The sequence below is a fragment of the Nanorana parkeri genome, unplaced genomic scaffold, assembly GCF_000935625.1.
Source record: "Nanorana parkeri isolate BGI_ZX_2015 unplaced genomic scaffold, ASM93562v1 scaffold120, whole genome shotgun sequence".
NCBI classification, from domain to species: domain Eukaryota; kingdom Metazoa; phylum Chordata; class Amphibia; order Anura; family Dicroglossidae; genus Nanorana; species Nanorana parkeri.
This window is the reverse complement of record NW_017306388.1, coordinates 819035-839255: the sequence shown is the minus strand read 5'-3', so window position 1 is coordinate 839255 and position 20221 is coordinate 819035. Positions and strand designations below refer to the sequence as shown.

The 20221-nt window shown below is 41.5% G+C and overlaps 1 protein-coding gene across 2 annotated transcripts in view; it reads right to left on the bottom strand.

The window, feature by feature from the left end:
- The window catches only part of KIAA1644 (KIAA1644 ortholog), a 114788-nt gene that overhangs the window by 20123 nt on the left and 74444 nt on the right, over positions 1 to 20221 (bottom strand). For both annotated transcript variants that reach the window (XM_018553453.1, XM_018553452.1), the window contains exons 2-3: positions 16703 to 16802; positions 3421 to 3634 (exon numbers count right to left, since the gene is read on the bottom strand). In XM_018553453.1, the coding sequence (XP_018408955.1) occupies positions 3421 to 3634; positions 16703 to 16769 (281 nt within the window). In that variant the 5' untranslated portion in view covers positions 16770 to 16802. The remainder of the gene's footprint in view (positions 1 to 3420; positions 3635 to 16702; positions 16803 to 20221) is intronic.

Here is a 20221-nt window from a genome sequence, read left to right as displayed (position 1 = left end):
TGTCATGCAGAACAATGGGCCTGAGCACTCGTTTGATCTATAACCTTTTCATCTTAATGTCTTTTTCTCTACCCGGTTCTGTCTCTCTGCTTCCCAAACTTATAAAGCCAAGACATACTGGTGTTAAAGGGACAGCAGGTAAAAAACACAATATCTGCCTACATTCTTGAAAGGAAGTCCACCCCAAATTTCACTTTTATATTGATGCTGAAAAATTGAAGTTGATTTATCATCTATATTAAAGTTTTCCCTGAAAAAAGTCAGTCATCACCAGTTTAGATAATCTGAAACACTAAACTCAGGAGTTAAATCTTTAAAATGTTTTCAAGTACCTTAACTATTAGCAAAAATGTATCTTATATGTGTAAATCACAGCTGTAGATCCTAAGATCATTTCTGAATTGCTGCAGATACTGTCCTTCCTTCTGGAGGGTGGCTACTTTTGTTTCCCATGGTCCATTGATGGACTACAATCTGAATACAAATGAGTAAACTAAACATGAGATTATAATCCATCACAGGAGCAAGCTTGGAGCGGTGGCTACTTTACAACACACACAGGGACCATGGGGAACAAAAGTAGCCTCCCTCCAGAAGGAAGGACAGTGTCAGCACCAATTCAGAGATGATTTGAGGCTCTACAGCCGAGTGATACACAAATAAGATACATTTTTGTTAATAGTTAATTACATTTTAAGATTTAAGAGTTTAGTGTCACTTTAAGTAGTTCTAAAAGTGGAGTTATTTCTTCAGTAATAGCTGTTTGTTCTGTTATTCATTTGCATTTTCTCCCTGTCACAGCAGAAAAGTCAACCCAGTGTGAGGGTTGACTTACATGGAGGCTACATGGTTTCTTACTTGAACTCAGGGCTGAGGCTGCTGTTGTTAAAGTGTATGTTAACCCTAAAATATGTAAACTGCTGAAGGTGAGTAGCTCAATATAGGCTCTGCTGCTTCCCGGGTGCTGGTACGGCTTGCTGCACTCTGTCATATCAGTTAGAAATTGAAGTGAATCACTACAATCCGGGCTGCAGCAGATTTTCTTTCTTACTGAATAGTAGCAGAGGGCACCTCTGACATGCTTCGCGCTAAAAAGTGCTTTTTCTTTTTTACCACAAAACATGACAGATGTGATCCCTGTTACTATTCACTAAAAAATAAAAATTGCTTCAGCCCAGAATATGGGGATACATTTCCTTTCCTGACAGCATGTAAACTAAAAAAATGAACATCTCCTATTTGCTCCCATTTGGTCTGTAAAATATACAATTAAAGTCTCTTTGTTACATCTATTATATAAGTGCAAAAATAAGTGTAAATACATTCTGATCTTGCCAGAAAAATTGTGAGCTAATAACTTCCTGGGCTCTCTGTCTTTGTTGCACACTTATCATTGTTCCCAGGTATCTCTGTGGACTACAGAACACCTTTCCCCTGGAGAAGAGGAGAGTAAAACACTTCCTGTCCTAGGATGACAACACTGTTGTTGTATGCCGTGTCACTCAAGGATAGGAAGTGTGTTCCTGTCACAAAGAAAATAAATGCAGCCACCACATTTAAAGACTGGTAAGCTGCAATATATTACATTTTTGTTCTTAGGTGTTTAGATACACTTTAGCAAAACTTTGAGTTGCATTTCATGCACTTCTGACAGCTTCTTTGAGAGACAAGGCTGCACTATTTTAATAGTTCCAGAGCAGAGATTCAGATTTTTACAGCTGCAGTGGTGACTGGTTCGTCATCCATCTATATAAGGAGAACAAGAGATCCAGGGAAGTCAAGAATACTCACCTTTCTCCATTCTCTATGTTAATTATTAATGACATCGGGGAGGGTGTTAACAGCGATATTTCCGTGTTTGCGGATGACACCAAAATTGGGAGGGTAATAGACACGGACTTAGACATTATAACATTACAGGAGGACCTGGATAAAATAGGGGAGTGGGCATTAATGTGGCAGATGAGGTTTAATGTCGATAAATGCAAAGTAATGCACTTTGGAATTAAAAATAAACAAATGGGTTATACAATTATGGGTATGCCGCTAGGGAAGTCAGAAATGGAGAAGGATTTGGGGGTCATTGTAGACCACAAACTGAAAGGTAGTTTGCAGTGCCAGGCTGCTGTAAACAAAGCTAGCAGGGTCTTGTCCTGTATTAAAAAGGGGATGTATTGCAGGGACAAGTCTATAATTTTGCCACTTTATAGATCATTGGTTCGACCTCATCTGGAGTACGTGGTCCAGTTCTGGTCACCAGTACTAAGAAAAGATGTCCTTGAGTTGGAAAAAGTCCAGCGGAGGGCAACCAAACTAATTAGGGGTATGGAGGACCAGAGCTACGAGACAAGGCTACTAAATTTAAACATGTTCACATTGGAGGTGAGGAGATTGAGGGGGGATATGATCTCCATGTACAAAATGTTCAATGGTGGCAGCAACATTAGCGATAAACTGTTTAAAATTAACTCCATTACAAAAACTAGAGGCCACCACCTAAAATTGGTGGAAAAAAAATTCCAGCACAAGGGGCGAAGGGGGTTCTTCACAGTAAGATCAGTTAGGGTCTGGAACTCACTGCCACAGACAGTGATTTCAGCAAAGAATGTGGAATTGTTCAAGAAACTTTTGGACGATTTCTTAAGGGACCGTAATATACAGGGGTACAGGTACTCCTAGAATGAGATCCTAATAGGTTGGACTTGATGGACTAATGTCTTTATTCAACCTCAAATACTATGTAACTATGTAACTATGTAATTAAAGCCATGTGATCAATGCTGGAGAACTGGTGACATAATTGTTGCTCATAATATGGATTGGATTTCATATATAACTGAGTGGCTGTTCTGGCTGCATATCATAACCCTTTAGATGAGGTAAAGTGCCTAATACTATGGTTTCAGTCAGACAACATATGACCAATGCTATGATTTCAGTCTGAAGTGATGTAGACAGCAGTGCTGGCGTAATTACGTCAGTGACCTTCTGGCATCACTGCACTGTGATGCAGGGCACTGTAGTAACACCACCTCAGAGGACAGTGTCTATGACCCCCTGCACTCACAGGATGTCCACAGTATTCCAGGTTGAGTGACCCTGTGTATTAGTCAACCCAGAAAGATGAGGGCATTTAGTGTTGAAAAGGAATTACTGCAGGGGACAGTGCCGGAGAGGAGGTGAGTACTGCAGCCAGAGTTGCTTCTTTTTTTTTAAACCTCCTGGGTAACATTTTGTAAAAACCAATAAGTTAGCCTGGAGTTGGGTTTTATAAAGAACATATGCTGTCTCTGTATATTGTAGTGCTAACTCTGCCCGTCACTGGAAGCACCTAAACTCAATATTATGGCAGGATGTTCACATACTTTTGACCATATAGTGTGCTTAAAAATGACAGTGACCCTGTCCTGCTTTACTTACTTGTGCATATATCCATCTGAGCCCAGGGTGAGGTTCATATGCATGACGCTGTGGAACTCCGTCTCATTGCAGCAGTATTTGAAGACAGTGTTGTTATGGTGGCAGCACAGGATGTACGACTTGTTGTCTGAAAGGCGCGGGCAGTGGAACCCGAAGTGATATCGCCCTTTATGGTCTGTATAGGGCTCACAGACGCGAAAATGAGAAGAGGAGGCTGCGGGAGATAAAAATGTATTTAATAACATTTAAAAAAATATGCATGGCCAACATTATATTAAATTAGATGTCAATTATATTTATATTTATGCACAGCCCAGCCCACACTATGAGTAGAATCATGGTGCCAACTGATCTTTTTATGAAAGTTTATTTGAATGGAAAATGCATTTTTGTAGCCAAGCAGTGTCCAATAGGAGAACTGTCAGGATTCCACCCAATACTTGTAAACAAAGGTCATAATGGTGAACTTTTTTAGATTCATCAATCCCACTCTGATGCCAGAATGCCTGGATTGCCTTTCCCATAGTCCCATGCCTTTCCCAAATATTTTGGTGAATGGGGAAAAGGGGGGGGCCCCAGGGGGGGGGGGGGGGGGGGGGGTGCAGTATAAAAGCTGGAAGAGGACACCGAATTTTTGAAGATTTGCACTTATCATTACAACTGACAATTACCAATATTAAGAACTTGCCAGTCACAGGTAAACTATGAGCATCTAAGCAATGATGAACACAATCCTATCCTTACTATGGGTTCAGGATAGGCACTTGGCTGTCCCAGGAATTCACTTCAGGGCATAAACTATAAGCCACAGAACAACCACTGGCATACTTGCACAATATGGAAAAGCCCGTCCTCACCCAGCAGACTCAAAGTTCTACTTTATTATGCATAAACATGTACACCCCTTCAAACTTGCCATGCATCCATTAGTCAAGGCACCTTTTCAATAAGGTTCCAGGCAGAGACTGTGTGAATATCTTCCTGGGAAGGAATTAGCTCTGTACCAACTACATATATGTATATTTTGTTGAAAATTTGACTGTAATTTGACATGCCTGCTGCTTTTTTTATTTAATTGCTGTTATCATTTTACAGTTATATGATTTTATTATTGCTTGAAGTAGCCCTTGTACTTCTTGGGTCTTATAGTGGCACGGTCCTCTTATCATATTACACGGGCAACTATCCCTGATTACCAGCAACATGTACAGTGCAGAGAAAGAACCCATAAACTCTACACTGTGTTCTGCAAAGATAATGCACAAAATGATCCATATGTTCATCCAGATTTTACACAGGCGGTGAGCACGTGTCTGTAACACTGGCGAACATCCAAGGGAGATATCTGGCCTGAGTTCCAGCTCACACATCCTGTCTGTGGATGTTTGATGCGGTCACATCAGTAGATCAACTCCCAGTAGCATATTGGTCACAGACCATACAAAGTCATTGTAATAAGAGACACATTGGGATGCCTCTAGAAAGCTGCATACAGTAGCGGTGGCCAATGTGCTGATTAGACATATAAATTGCCTAAAGTTTCATTAAAGGGTCAGTCCATTCAAAAGTGATATGCAAGTTATAGGTTTAGGATGACTTCTTATGGTTCTTGGATACTTCAACAGTGAGAACTCCCCTCTGTAACTCCTGACTACCTGGGAGTTTTGAGTATTCTCACCCACCTTTGTGTGTTCTGTTGCCTTCTATTTCATTTTGCACCCCTCATAATGGCCACAGCAGGTGTGTAGATCCAGGCACTCAAGACACAGATCTTACCAGTACAGTCCACAAGAGGTCGAAAAAAAATGTTGGGTGGTTTAATTCTGCAACATCTACCAAGAAATTAAACTATACGTTTATTGTTGTTTGATCCTTTAAAGACTATATGACACACACAAAAAAAGAAAAATATATCAGCTAACCTGTCCTTACATGTAGTGGCTGCTAGGTATGATCTTCAAGTGGAACATGAGCAATGCACTAAACAACTAGCAGGGGGATTTGTCATTTAGCGCTAGCATGCCTAGGTAATGGTCTGGTGTGAATTTTAAGGGGACCCCCACACATTTTTAAAGGGTGTAATTCTCAGTACCTGTTCTTATTCTGTATGTATGGACTTTGCACAGTACCACTTCTCTTGTCCTGTATGCTGGGTGTAATTCTCAGTGTCTGTTCTTATTCTGTATTTATATTCTGTAAAATATCATATTTGATTCACCATGCCATTTTTACATCTCTACTCTTAAATCGTTTATATCCATTTTGTCCCCATAAATACAATTGAATAGATGCTGAGAACCACATTCACATCCATTTCCTGTATGCCTTTATCTGCCTTCCTAATGTCTCCCATTGGAGTCACACATGTAGAAGCACTGTACTCAGAAACTAGTACACTAGTACACTGTTGTTTCACTAGTCCCTCATAGCTCCACCTTTCCTCTGTAATGTCCTGCCCACTTCCCCACCCACCTCTCTACTTTATCAGCCTCTTCTGCAGCCTGGAGCCCAGCTGCATGTGACATTTGTTGCAAGGCATTATGGGAGATGATCTGGACTGGGATGACCAGGAGCACAAAAAACAGCAGGACCTGCTACTCAGAAAAAGCTGGACTATGCAGTGTTTTTGGAACATAATAAAGAAAAGCCTTTTTATTTATTCACAATGCTTGTTCTATGATTACATCCCAGGTGTAATCAACAAGTGCGCCATCGCCCATATGAACCTAATCTAGAAACAGCCGCACTCCAAAGGTCTTCACTGAATATAAAAATCTTTATTTATGGAGCAAATACTAATGTTTGTTTCTCGCTGAGTGTACTCAAATCTAACGCGTTTTACCATTCCGGCTTATTAATAGAGAACACTATGAGTAAACTGGATTGGTGAAACGCGTTTAAAGGTTGGAGGAACAAACAGTATGTATTCTTCAGTGAAGACCTTTGGAGTGCGGCTATTTCTAGATTGAACTACATTTTACTGGTCTGTAAATTCACATGTAGCTTTAAGGTATCCCTCAAGCATTTTATTTAAAGGATTTGTGTATGTTTAATTTTGCCTGGTAAGCCACATTAAAAGACCTTCTCCCTGCTGAGCAATATTCTTTAAAATATTTTATTTTTTTGCATTCCACATGTCCCCCATGGCAATGCCCAACTACGCATGCACCTTTTTAAAGAATACCATGGAAAAAGGAAAGAAAATAAAGCAAAATTCAGCTCCCATAGACCGCAATACATTTCAGCACTATGACTTCCCGCTGAGTTTGCCGAACCTCACGCCTGGTGGCAGCAATATTTTCCTTTCCTCACACTGAGAACATCTTTAACAAGTACAGAAAATACCTGTTGTTTTTGCCAGAAATGTTCTGTCCTTGTAACTATGTGAGCTCAGTAAGGCAGCATAAACAGGTTTTTTTTGTGAACTCTTTTGTAAACTTCTAGTCCTATCAATCCAATGAAGAAGAACAATTGCAGCCATGTTTGAAGTCCAGGATTGGTAACAGCTAGGGATTGTCAGATACCAGTGCCGATATTTGGCACTTGTGGCGTCATGTGATGTCATGTAAAACAAATGACAAACGCACTAAACAATTTGTCACCAACTATACAGTAAGGTGCACACAAAATGGGCTTCAAACAGTAGACAGTAGAAAGGCATCATGGCACACTCATGATGGGCTTCCTCGTGACAAACCTGCACCCAATTTGAAATCTTCTGCCCCCATGTGCTCCAAGATGGAGACTCTCATAGTTTAGAGTTAGGACCGCACTATAAGAGGTGCCTTGGCGCGGCTGTGCGGCTTTCACATTTTCTGCAGAAGACGTGTATCCAAACCTCTGTTATTAATCTTAGTGGTGAGACAAGTTTTTTTACATGCTGACTTGTGAGTGTGCCATGATGCCTTTCTACTGTCTAATGTGATGTCATGTGCCTCCAGGATGTGTTTTATGTGTTTTTATTATTATTTTTTATTTATAATTATTATTTTTTTGTTTATTTTTTTGATTGAATTTTTTTTTTTTTTTTTTTTACTGTTGGGGGGTTTTGGGGAAATATTAGGGCTCTAAACAGACCCCTGATATTTCCCTTTTGAAATGGAAAAATACATCGAGGACACAGAGCCCTCAATCTCTTTTTCTGCAGACTCTATTCTAAATGAATGGCACGTACAGAGGCTTCCCATTTATTCCGAAAATATTTTCTATCAACCAGTTTCTGAATGGGGAGGAGCCTCTGTACAGAGTGCTCCTCCCCATTCAGAAACTCATGAATGAACAGGAACTGATGTAAAGCACTTCCTGTGCATTCATTACTGGGGAAACATAGTACTATGGATCCCCAGTTATTTACACTGGAGTTATTTAATGTGATCGCTCCAGTATTTGCACTGCACACAGACAATCGGTACATATCACTGATATGTAACGATACGCCGCCGCTCGGCCATGCACGGGCGACACATCCTGCAGCTTTTTCTCTGGTTTCCCGCTGCTCTCTGGATCCAGAGGAGAAGCTGCAGGCTGTGCCCAACTTCTCAGTGCCATGCTGAGCCCTGGCTGCGCCCGAGGCGAGAGCCTCAGTCGCCTCGCTACAGCTCTGGGTATCTGTGAGTACTTGGACAAGTATCAGTAGGTGAATTTGTAGGTAGGTGCAGTATGGCCAATGGCCACTAGATGCCCCCCATGGGGCCCTTGAGATAGATGTAGCTCTGGCCTGGGGGGACTCTGTGTCCCAAGAGAGCTGATTTATAGGGGGCGCCTGAGAGGAGAAAGGAGGAGAGAGTACAGGAGAGCAGAAGTCTAAGACTGTATGCAGAGTCTCTGGAGAGAGACTGATTCTAAAACATAGCAAGCGATTAGGGTTGTTTTCCTCCTGGAGATATCAAGCTCTAGGTATTCCCCTTTTAGAAGGTCAGTCTACCACATCGGTAACCAGCAGCAGGCATAAACAACAAATATGTGTTCGGGCTAGCTACATAGTGTAGACAGTCCAGGGGTTAACTAAAGATGGGGACTTGACCAAATTTAAAGTATTTGAAGAAAAATTATTTTAATTTCGTACAAAAAAGACAGCCAATACATAAAAAACAGTGTAAACAACATGTACTGACTGTTATGCATAAATGGTTAAATCGGATATTCAGACCTTGTTTCTATACACATATATGTCAAGATCGCATCAAAAGCAATTTTTCAATTGGGTTCCGTATAGGGAAAGTTAACCCTTTGTGGACTTTACGTCACCCATGTTTACGGCTGATTTCAGCCGATGTACGGCTGAAATTAGCCGTACCAGCCTGAAGTGAATAGCCGAACAGTGTTCGGCTCACTTCACTTCAGATCGGTCATTTACTCGGCTGCCCTCGGCAGCTTCGTGAATAGACCCCTAAGTGTCTGTTGTCAAACAGAGAAAGCCAGATAGTAATGGATAGTATCCCAGAACGGGGAAAACAGATACTTTGTGCTTTCGAATAAGATATAGTTATTTCCAGTCTATTTGGAGGAAGTTCCTTTTAAGGAGGTTTGCCCAAGGTAGGTTAGCCAATTAATGGCTGTTAGACCGTATGTGGATCTGAGAGCGGATACTGACCCTCGTATTGGCGTATATGGGCCGTAGGTTAAGAGATCTTCCCCTTGGTGATTCCACACTTGGGTTTTAAGTTCAGACAAGAACAACAGTCGGTTCCATTATTCCGTGCATAGTAGGTTAACCATCCTACTCACGTGACAGACCCGTCTGTTTTACGGGTGTCCACTTTTTCTCGATCCTCTTGGCAGTAAAGATGGTTCTATTGCTTGGGAAGTCCGAGGTTATCCAGATCGACCAGGAATTGTATTATAAAAAGTTCGACAGAGTATCTGTAATGTAGTTATAGGCCACAGGCATTCAGGTTTGATCTGCACATAGATAGTCCACAAAGCAGCCAGAGAAACCCAATAGGTACTATGAATCAAGACATGGACACAATGTGTCTAATGATCTCCTGGTCATCGGAGCAGTAGCAATACGGCGTCTACGCGTTTCGCCCCTCCCCCAGGGGCTTCGTCAGGACATACTGATCCACTTGTGTGGTAACACATATAACTGCTACCCCCACATGTGAACAATCTTTAATCAAGCTTTCAGCCATCATTCGGCTGGATTCTTTGCCCTTATGAGAACAGTCAGAAGTTTAAAAAAGTGATATAAATCTTATATCCACATATATCATTGAACATTCAATAGCTATGGATTACTTGTCGTTATTGGGAAAGTTGTTAACGATAGGTGTAATCTCTTTACATCTTTGTCGTTTTTTGGGGGCGGTTCACAGGAACATATTTAAATTGAATTTGTTATTTAGACCCACAGGAACTAGGGTATTTAGCCTATAGACCCACATTTTTTCTTTTTGGAGGAGAATGGTGTCAAAATCCCCTCTACGAGGGGGTAAGTTCAATACATATATTTAAACCATCAGGTGAACCACCGGGGAACACCGCAAAGTGTGTGGCTATAGGACTATCCTTGTCCTTTTTTCGGATATCATTTAGATGTTCTCCGATTCGGGTCCGTAACTGTCGTTTTGTTTTGCCTATATAGTACTTGTGTCAGGGACATTCCAACTGGTATATTACTTTGCTAGTGTCACAGTTAACAAAATTAGTTATATTATATATTTTACACAGGAGCAGCACATCATCTATATACCTCAGCCAGACATTTGCATGTTGTACATAGAGTGGGTGTGTATAAGCTACCTCCAATTCCCATAGACCCAGGTGGAGACAGGCATAAGAGGGGGTCCATGGGGCTCCCATGGCAGTTCCCCTCGTCTGTCTATAAAAGTTACTCGAGAATTGGAAGTAGTTATTCTCCAAAGCAAACTCTAGCAGTTCTAAAAGGAACTCATTTTGTCGGGCCACCTCGGGGTAGTGTTTTTGTAGAAAAAACTCTACTGCTTTTAGACCCCATTCGTGGGGAATCGATGTGTATAGAGATTCTACATCGAGGTCATTGGGGTGATTAGTGAGGTCTGCTGTAGACCTCACTAATTACCCCAAGATAACCAGGTATCGATCCTGCTCACAGCCTCCTCCCTGCAAAGTTGACATCCCCCCACACCTGCTCCTCCTTTCTACATCTCCCCGCGTCCCTGTGTCGATCGTGGATGTGGGCGGGCGGGCGGTGAGTGTGAGGCGGGGAGGAGGTGCGGCGTGTAGAGCGTGGATGGGGGCGGGCGTATCGTATCGTACGATAATCGGCAGGTGTATGGGCACCTCTAGTGTATGTGTATATTAGGCCCCATTCACACCTACAGTATATTTCAGGTGTGATTAGAGATTCCTGTGTCAGGAACTTGTGTTTTCCTGCAGCAGGAATCCCTAATCTGCCGTTTACAAGCGGCAACTATCATAAGATAAGAATTATCATAAGATTATTTAAGAGGGTGTGTTTAGGGGTGGAGTTAAAGCCGGGGCAGGGTAAGGGTTAGGTGGGGCAACTGGTGGCTAGTAATTTTTAAGACCTGGCTAGTAGCTTAGGACTTGAAATTTTGAGCCCTAATATACAGTATACTTTAACACACTATCATGCACATTCACATGATATGACCGATTGTTCCCGTGCCAGAATGTTTTTTGGGTAGAGGGTTGAAACTAAAGCACCTAAAGAAAAAACACACATTGGAAAAATTGTAAAAAACTCCATGTAAATACCATCCTTGTTGGAGGTGTTTGGAAACATGGGGACTGTAAATGCTTGGGCGAAGATTTAAAGAAATACTCTGATGGGCAATGTATATTTGTTTGATATGGATTTATTATTGAAAAACATTTTAGCGCTTAATACTACTTAAGTTCAACAACTGCCTTATGTTATCAACATGTCCTTATTTCCTAGCAATCTAATGTTTCAGGTCAATAAACAAAATGGAAGCACTGTAGGAGATCATCATACTTAATATATGTCAACTCTATCATTAATTTCCACCGCTGTCTAAAGGCGTTACCGTTCAGCGATTGTCCTTCAGAACACTTCCATTCCCTGACAATGGCTTCAACTTTTTGATGAGCTGTTGGATCATTCAGAAATCCGGTAGGTCAGAATGTATTTTCTGAAGTCCTTGCTCATCAAAACGTCTGAAATAGTCCAACACTGAATAAAACATTGGAAGTTAATGTGGTATGAAGTCATATTGTATCATCACATCCATCAAAAAGAACAAGCACTAACCTTACTGCAAAATTAGAAGCGTCCATTACTGGAATTCTCCAGGAAAAAAAGAAACAAAAGCCAGCCAAGCTGTATGTAGGTTAGTGTGATATTAAGCCATAGAGAAGAAAACAAATCCTTTTTTCTCTGGTGTGAACTGTTTAATAGACTGAATCATAATTAAAATTAAAATGCTGCTCCCTATTCTCCGCCAGAATTAATTCAGCCACTGACGTCTGCTCTGTTTCATGCATTTCCCATTTGGATAAGGCAATGCGCAAAACATGAAAAAAAGGAGTCTTGTCAGGGTATTTTCAGAAACAAAGCCAGTATGTTCCAATAGAGCTCGTGGAATGATGTTCCTTTGTGTTGTTTCCTTAGAAGGAAAATGTCAAAAATTGGCTCTTTCATGAGGCTTTGGTTTTGTAGGAAAAAAAAAAAAATTCAGCTATTCTGGACTGTTCTGATTAGCATGTCGGAGACAATTCCAATGATGTGTGCTGAAAGTTATTGTTTGTGATGGTATGATCATATAAAACATCATAAGAGTGGTTAAAAGGAAACTATAATGGTTGGTGGTCACTTTTTAAAGTGGGCCTGAACTCAAAAAAAGAAGCTTTGCTATCTTATGGGGAACATTAAGATATGTTAATTGTGCCCAAGCAGTTCCCTGAAAATGTAAACTTGTCCTGAAATGAGAAGTAGCAGACCACTTCCTGTACCTTGAGCCTCATAGTGGTACATCAGCAATGTGAGATCATGTAAGGAACCGCTGCTTCTGACTGCTAGCCTATAGATTTGGAATGAGATTTGGTGATGTCACCACTGTGCTGCTCACTGTGCTCCTTGCCGGAGAGGAAGCTGTATCTGAGGACCTGCATTGCAAGAATCTCCCTGCTGTTACTTCATTCATTCTTTAGATCTGAGCTACCTCAGCATCTCCTGCTGCTGCTTCTTCATCAATTACCCTACATGTCATCAGGAGGTCAGAACTGGGAGACCTGCCACTGTGCAGAGACACAGAGCAGAACAAGACATGATTGGTCAGTCAGTAAAGGAGAAAAGATCAGCTGCTGGGAGATCACAGGTAATACTCATGACTAATCTTTTGCCCTCTTCCCGAGCTGTTTGGGCACAGATTCTACAGTACAGGTTCTGTTCAAGTTTGTAAACTTCGTGTTTTCTTTTATCCCGACTCCGCAGATGCTGCAGTGCCGTCCGTCCGTTTTTTTACTACGGGCGGACGGCAAGAGGTTAAAGAGTTATGTAAAATGCAAACATTACAAAGTTGCAAGATAAAAATAGCGCATCTATACTTGAAAAACATTTCTCATTACAGCTGCATGTCTTGCGTTCATAAAACTGTTGCCTTGCACGATTCGGTCACAAAATGCGAATGATTTAGTGTTATTTGTTCTACGATTCTGTCACAGAATGAATCAATCATATTAGCTGGTAAAGTGACCACAGGGGACACAGCCGACAGAGGAGCAATTCTAAATGAGGAGAGGGTTATGAAGATGCCCAGGAGAGGAGCAAGATGATGGTCAGGGGTGGACTGGGCCGGGGGGCAGGGTGGTAATTGCCCCCCAGGCCTCTCCGATGCTGTGACGAACGGCCATTTGACCCCCGCTGCCACCTGCACCCGGCCACCGCCCGCTGCATGCGATGCGGCACTGTGATCGGCGCGGCCTTTATAGCTGATTTTATTCTGCATTGCGCTGTATAATGTACTATTGCTGGGATTTGTAGTCCTCTATAGCCGGTGCCATTCTGCATTGATTGCTGTATAATTTTACACTTTCCATTTCACTATATTGCACACCACACTTTTTTTCCTTACTTCCACCGCTCCAAGCTTGCTCCTGTGATGGACTACAATCTCAATACAAACTAGTAGTCCATCCCTGGAGCCATTTGTTTTTATCATGATTAACCGGTTAATTGAACTTAATAATCGGTTAACTAATTGATTTTTAAAATAATCGTTAGCTGCAGCTCTAGATGAATGGTCACCCTACACCAGGGATCCCCCACTAACCACCAGGGAGCCTCCACTGGCCACCACAGAGCCCCCACTAACCACCAGGGAGCCCCACTGACCAGCAGAGAGCCCGCAGTGACCACCTGATAGTCCACATTGGCCACTTGAGAGCCTAATTAGGGAGCCACCTCTGCTGCACACACACGCACCCGTGAAACTCTCTGAACCCCTGGTGAGAGCCCGCACAACCCTTCTGAGACCCTGGAGACATCAGGCGGAGAACCCAGAGCAACAGAGTATGTAGTTTCATATTATTCTGCATCGCTGTAATATTTATTGCTGTGATTTGTAGTCCTCTATAGCTGATGGTATTCTGCATTGCTGTATAATGGTATTGCTGGGAATTGTAGTTCTCTATAGCTGTTGGTAGTCATTATTGCTGGGATTTTTAGTCCTCTATAGCTGATGGTATTCTGCATTGCTGTACAATGTATTTCTGAGTTAGTGGCAGAACTACCAGTGGCGCAGCAGTCATGCACGCGCACAGCCCTGACGAGGCATCCCTCCACTACCAGTGTGCTTTACATTTCCTAAACTGATAAATACATTAGCACTACTTTTACATGGATGGCAAAAGAGGCAGACAGGGGTGGGAAGAAGGCGGGGGAAGAGGCAGAGCGGGAGGGGGGCCAAGTTGCTGCACCATGGGCCTCTGGGTTGTTCTTGCCCTCTGGGCTAAAAGTTGCAAGTCAGCCCCTGATTATGGTGGGGGAGATGGCCAGGGAGAAAAGCAGCAGAAAGGTGCAGATAAGATATACAAATAATATATACTGGATGTATATATTGCACTATATTAAGAAGTGTTCAGGAGCACTGATTGGCTGAACAGCAGTCCTGTTAGTAATTTGAGTTTCAAATACTGTTGCAGCATGCATCCTGTTTGCAAATGTATGCACCTAATCGCAATTAAGCTGCAATCAGCCTCTGAAGGTGAAACACAGTTACATAAGTAACAAAAAAAGTCACAAAGCCATTGCTGACTGTCCTCCCATGATAAATGTCCCCGTATGTGATTTGTGGCTTTTTTAAAAGATCTCTCCACCTGGGATTCTCCATGACCTAGTTGTTTCAGCCCTGCAAGCTTCACAGTCTAGAGGTCATAGAATGTCCACACCTTCTACGCCTCCCACTTAGTATGTCAATGTCCTACACTACAGGAAAATGGTTCCTACAAAGAACTCCCAATGAGGGAATTATTACATCACTTGCTTCATTCCTTCATATGGTAGCACAACCTTCATCACCTCCCACTGATGCCGAAGACCAGACAAGGCAAGATGGCATATGGATTGTATGGGTAATATGGATAATGCAAAAGGAGCATAATATGCATGCAGTATTTTTAACTTGCAATTTCAGAGTGTTTGTATTGCAAAAAAAATAAAAATGTAGTTCTGCTGAAGGGTTGATTGCTAATCCCACCCCAGCTGACCACTAGAGCGTGCATCTATAAATGATAGTAATCAAGTAATCAAAATAAGGAATGGCAAACAAGTACAAATGTGAAAGTCACATCAATATTTTCTTTTAAAGAAAAACTCCAGGCAAAGAAAATTCTTAACCCTTGCAGTGAGTGTGGGCTACCCTTACACTGCAGGGTTAAGTGCTCATTTTCCTCAGTTAATGTTGTCATAATAAAATGTATATTTTCTGTAAACTCACTTTAGTTTGTGAAAGAATGTAATTGTGTCAGACTGTGACATAGATCTCTCTCTACAAGGCTTTGTGCATGAGACATTTATATGTCAAGTGTAATGGGATTCAACATCTGTGAAAGTGAAGGTTAATTCTTAGCGGCAAAGAGGACCAGTTAGAGTAGGAACTGACACGCTATTATTATGTTGTCAGTAAGGCCCCTGGAATGCAGAATGACACAGTAAAGGTTGTATCGCAGACAATGGTAATACGTTCTTCATGGTCCAGTTGTGTTAAGGAGCCTTGCACACAATGATACATAGCATACACTCCCTCTTACCTCCTAGGTTAAGAGATGTTATCTATGTATTACTTTTCGAAGTTGAATTGAATTATGGTAGCAATGTGTAGTATGACGCTCGCTCAATAGATAGCGTTAATCAAATGAATGCTAGCGTCACCATGTGACAGTCAGCACAGTCAAAGAAAATGGAGGAAGCATGGTTGTCGTTCGAGAAGACCAATTTGAAGGCCTCGCACAGCAACAAGTCCTGCAGTGATACAAGCAAACACTTTGGCCAACGTTGCTCAAGCAGTAGTTTGTTGTAATCAGAAGTGTCTGGATGCTAATGAGCACCTCTAATTGCAGAAGTCAAACATGTATTCATCTTTTGTTTTTTTTAATTTATTTATTACAGGTATTTATATACAGACGACAATTTATGCAGTGCTTTACATAGTTGCACATTCACATGAGTCTCTGCCCTCAAGTGTGTTTTGCTATAGGTATATCATTATATTGAAAATATGTATACATTTTTTGGCACCCTCTTGCTCCCACATGCAGTCTACTCCACTCAACATTGAGAACACAGTGCAGTGAAGCAGTCGGGCTCTAGAATGCAAAATAACCTCTCAGGCCACCTCTAGAGGTTTCTACCCGAGACTGGAGCCATGCCTTTGCTCATGGCAGGAACCTGTTTGATCAAAACCCTCAGGCCTTATGCACAAGGGCCATCTGCGTTAAACACTATAGACGTTATCTGGTAAGTATAAACAACTTTTATCCTGCCCAGATTACTTTTTCCTGTGTTTAGTTGTCGCTGGGCTTAGTCATGTTTAGACTTGTTTACAAGGATTTTGGTGCATTTAGTTGCATAAAACCAGGCTAAAACGGTCCTGAGGTGCAGAAAATTCTTATTTGTGTAAAATGAGATGGACTGAATGCACCAAGACGCTACTAAACGTTTAGAGTGCATTCAGCCATAGCAAAGCATGACAGGTTTCCAGGTCCATTTAGAAATGAGCTCTAAAGGCACCTGGACTCATGTACTTTCATTGCTGTGTGTGAGGCTGTAGGCAGTTTTAAAAGCAGCTCTTAAACTGTATACCAAAATAGAATGTACCTTTTGAAGACATCACCAGGAGAAACAAGATAAGACCATTGAGAAAGCGGCTGGCCCAGCTAGTCATCCTTTTGTTCTCATCTGTCCACTAGAGAATCACCTGAAAAGAAACAGATGCAAGACCTTCAGTATAGATAAATTATAACCTATATTTATATACGATATATATATTTATATTAAAAACGGTGTGCCTTTTCCGGAACAAAGGTTGCGGATATAACAAACAATGCTAAATAAGTGTCCTAGAGGGCAATATATGCTCAAAAATAATGTGAATGGAATGGCAGCAGGTAGTATGTGCAGGAGAGGAGTGCAGAGGGAATGAAAGCAGGTAATATGTGCAGGAGAGGAGTGCAGGGAGAATAACAGCAGGTATGTGCAGGAGTGGGGTGAGATCTTACAGGGGATAAAACAATCTCTGCACTGGAGATGTGATCTCACTGGGGAAAGACTGATATGTACAACAGCAAAATTAAACTCTCACTTAGCCATTATCCACAATGGTCGGTCTCGGTCTCTCCATCAGGGCTATTCACAAAAGGGAGAAGACAGGAGAAGTGAACAATCTAGGCCAAAATAGCTGATTTGGAAAACTTCTCAAATTCAGCTCACTTTCACTTTCCAGTTCAGCTATGTTGTCCTAGACTGTTCACTTCTCCTGCCTTCTCCAAACTCTTCACCCTTTTGTGAATAACCCTTCATCTCTCTCTCTCTCTCTCTCTCTCTTTTTCTCTCTCTCTCTCTTTCACTCTCTCACTCTTTTTTATGAACAGGAAAGAACTAAGTAGTTACCATTTCAAAGTGGTCATACACTCCATGTGCAGCTTGTCCACAGCATAGAAATATAAAAATAAAACATACCATTCTCTGGCTTCACTGGGGTGTATGAGAGGCATGTCTGGTAGCTGCCTTCTTACTAAAGAGAAACCACAGCAATGGCCTAACTGACCCTTATAACTCCTGGCCTTCAGAAGCCACATCACCCTTATCATCTTAGCCCAAATGTTATTTTGAAATATAAACGGGTTTTAGTTAATGATTGTCTTTGTATTCAATTTTTTTAAATCTGAAGACACATAAAAAAAATGGTAACACATGTGTGTGTGCAGGGGTGTCCCTAGAGTCCCTAGAGTGCAGGGGTGTCCCTAGAGTTTTCTTTGCCTGGTGCACGGTGGGGGGAAATGGGTTGCTGGGTGGCTGTGTGGGGTTTTGGTTTGGTAGTGGTGGGGTGCTGGTGGTTACCTCTCTCCTGTGTCCCGATACATGTCTGTTTACATCTGATTCCCCATAGACCAACATGGGTCCAGTAATTTCAGTTTTTTTTTCTCCATCACAAGATAGAGGAAAAAACTGGACAGAAAAGGATGTTTCCACGGTAACATCCGATCCGATCAGCATGGGATCCGAGCATGGATTGATCCCCTGCTGATCGGAACTGAAGGCGCCCATATGAAAGGGGCCTTGAAGCACAAAGCTGCTGCAGTTACAGGGTCTTCCAAGTGTAACTACTGCTACTGCTAGAGGAACATAAATTAAGTACAACAACATTGTAAAATATTTACCAGCTGTTTGTTACAATGTTTAATGAGCTTAGAGAAGCACTTTGAGGATCAATTGTTCTCCTGAGTTCTGAAAACTATCCCAGAGCCAAAATGCAACTAAATTGATAAGCAAGTGTTATAATGTGCCCTGAGAGATTTTTATGAACCATGTAGGACCCGTGTTCTGCTGACCTTACTTTTTCCTTTTCTTAGTGACATGCTGGAAGGTTAATTGGTTAATTGTCTAAATTGGCCCTGTATGTGTGTGCAATAGGGACCTTAGATTGTAAACTCCTTGAGGGCAGGGACTGATGTGAATGTGCAGTTTGTAAAGTGCGGTGTAAATAGTATATAAATATAAATACCTGTAATAAATAATTAAATAAATAAATAAATAAAATAATGGAGTAAGGGAGGGTCATAACCCATCAGATTTCCTTTTTTCACTTTTGTCATGAAAACACAACAGGACGTGATATTAAATCTCTCCAAAATAAAGGGAAATCCTCTCTTAGACAGTCGTGTTTCCAAGCAAGTGTCCCCATTGGAAAACTTCCCCTTTATTTCTGCTCCTGTGACAACTCTAAAACTTGGATTTCTCATTACTTCGGGGTGTTTTATAAACAATTCACAGAGCCCTTTACCTGCAAAGTTGCATATAAAGTACATTCGTTCTATGTGAATGGAGGCAAATGCTGTATGAATATTATTAGCAAGGGATGCACAGATACCAAGTACCGTGCTTGATACAAGTACAAGTATTGATACTTTTCCAGCTCGCAGACTAGACTACAGAAAAACTCAAAAGATAGGAGGCAGCTGTCATTTGTAAGGAGCATTGGCTACGGGGCTCCTGGGATTTGTGCACCCCTGTTTTAATGTATGATTTGACACACAGTATATATATATTAGGGATGTACGATTCCATTTTTTCCAGATACCGATACTTGTCCAAGTAATCACAAATACCAAGTACTGATACATTTTTGTTTATTGTCATGTGACAGTTTTTCTAAAACAATACAGACTAATGATTTCAGGACAGCGGTGGAGCGCCAGAGCCCTGTTGCAGCTGCAGCACCTGTGACCCTGGTAGTTCTTGTGAAAATGCCAAGTACCAGCACTAGTATCTGAAGTGGTACCTGAACATCCCTATTATTAGCATATTTTCTTTCCAGATTAAACATAATTTTAGGTAAATACCGCATTATGGCCACAAGATGGAGCTGATAAGTATTTACTTCCTATGCTCCTCTGCTCCATCTAGTGGCCATAAGGTGGCGTTTACCTGAAATTACATTTGTTCTCCAAAGAAACTATACTAATAACATTCTTTTTGCTTTAGTTTGCACGGAATAAATGTCCATGCAATTTTGCAGTACAAATGCCTCTAGTGGGATCAGAGAAGCAATACAAACCCACCAAAGCGTCGAAACCTTCTCCCATCTTAAATATACTGCTGGAAGATTCATATCATGAAACTGTTTTCCTCAAAGAAACCTGTGCTGGTAAAGATATGTAGGCTGTGGCTGTTGACCTGTCCATGTGAAAATAGAAGTTGCCTGGCTCTCATGCTAATCACATATGTTCCAATCACTGATTTAGGGTTACTATGCCACAGATATGCAGATCAGGAGTTCTGACTTTACCCTTTACATGCTTGCTTCTGGTTAGTTATATTGGTTAGTTTATATTGAAGTCAGAGACAGCCAAGCAACCAGCATTTTCTGAACGGAAATTCAAGGCAGCCTTCTCTCTGTAAACATTTTCCGCATTAATCTGCAGGAGATTTTTGTTCAATCTATCTTTTAAATCTTCCATTCTTAAGGAGTTATTTAGTGTTATCTATTTGTGTAGTATTATGTCTGCACAGCAGAAGGAAAGCCAGTGCTTAGATTGGCAGCAGTGTCCATGCTGAGTGACCGTGGCATCTGAAAACCACAAGAGCAAACTAGCTTTGTTATGAGACAGAAGAGCA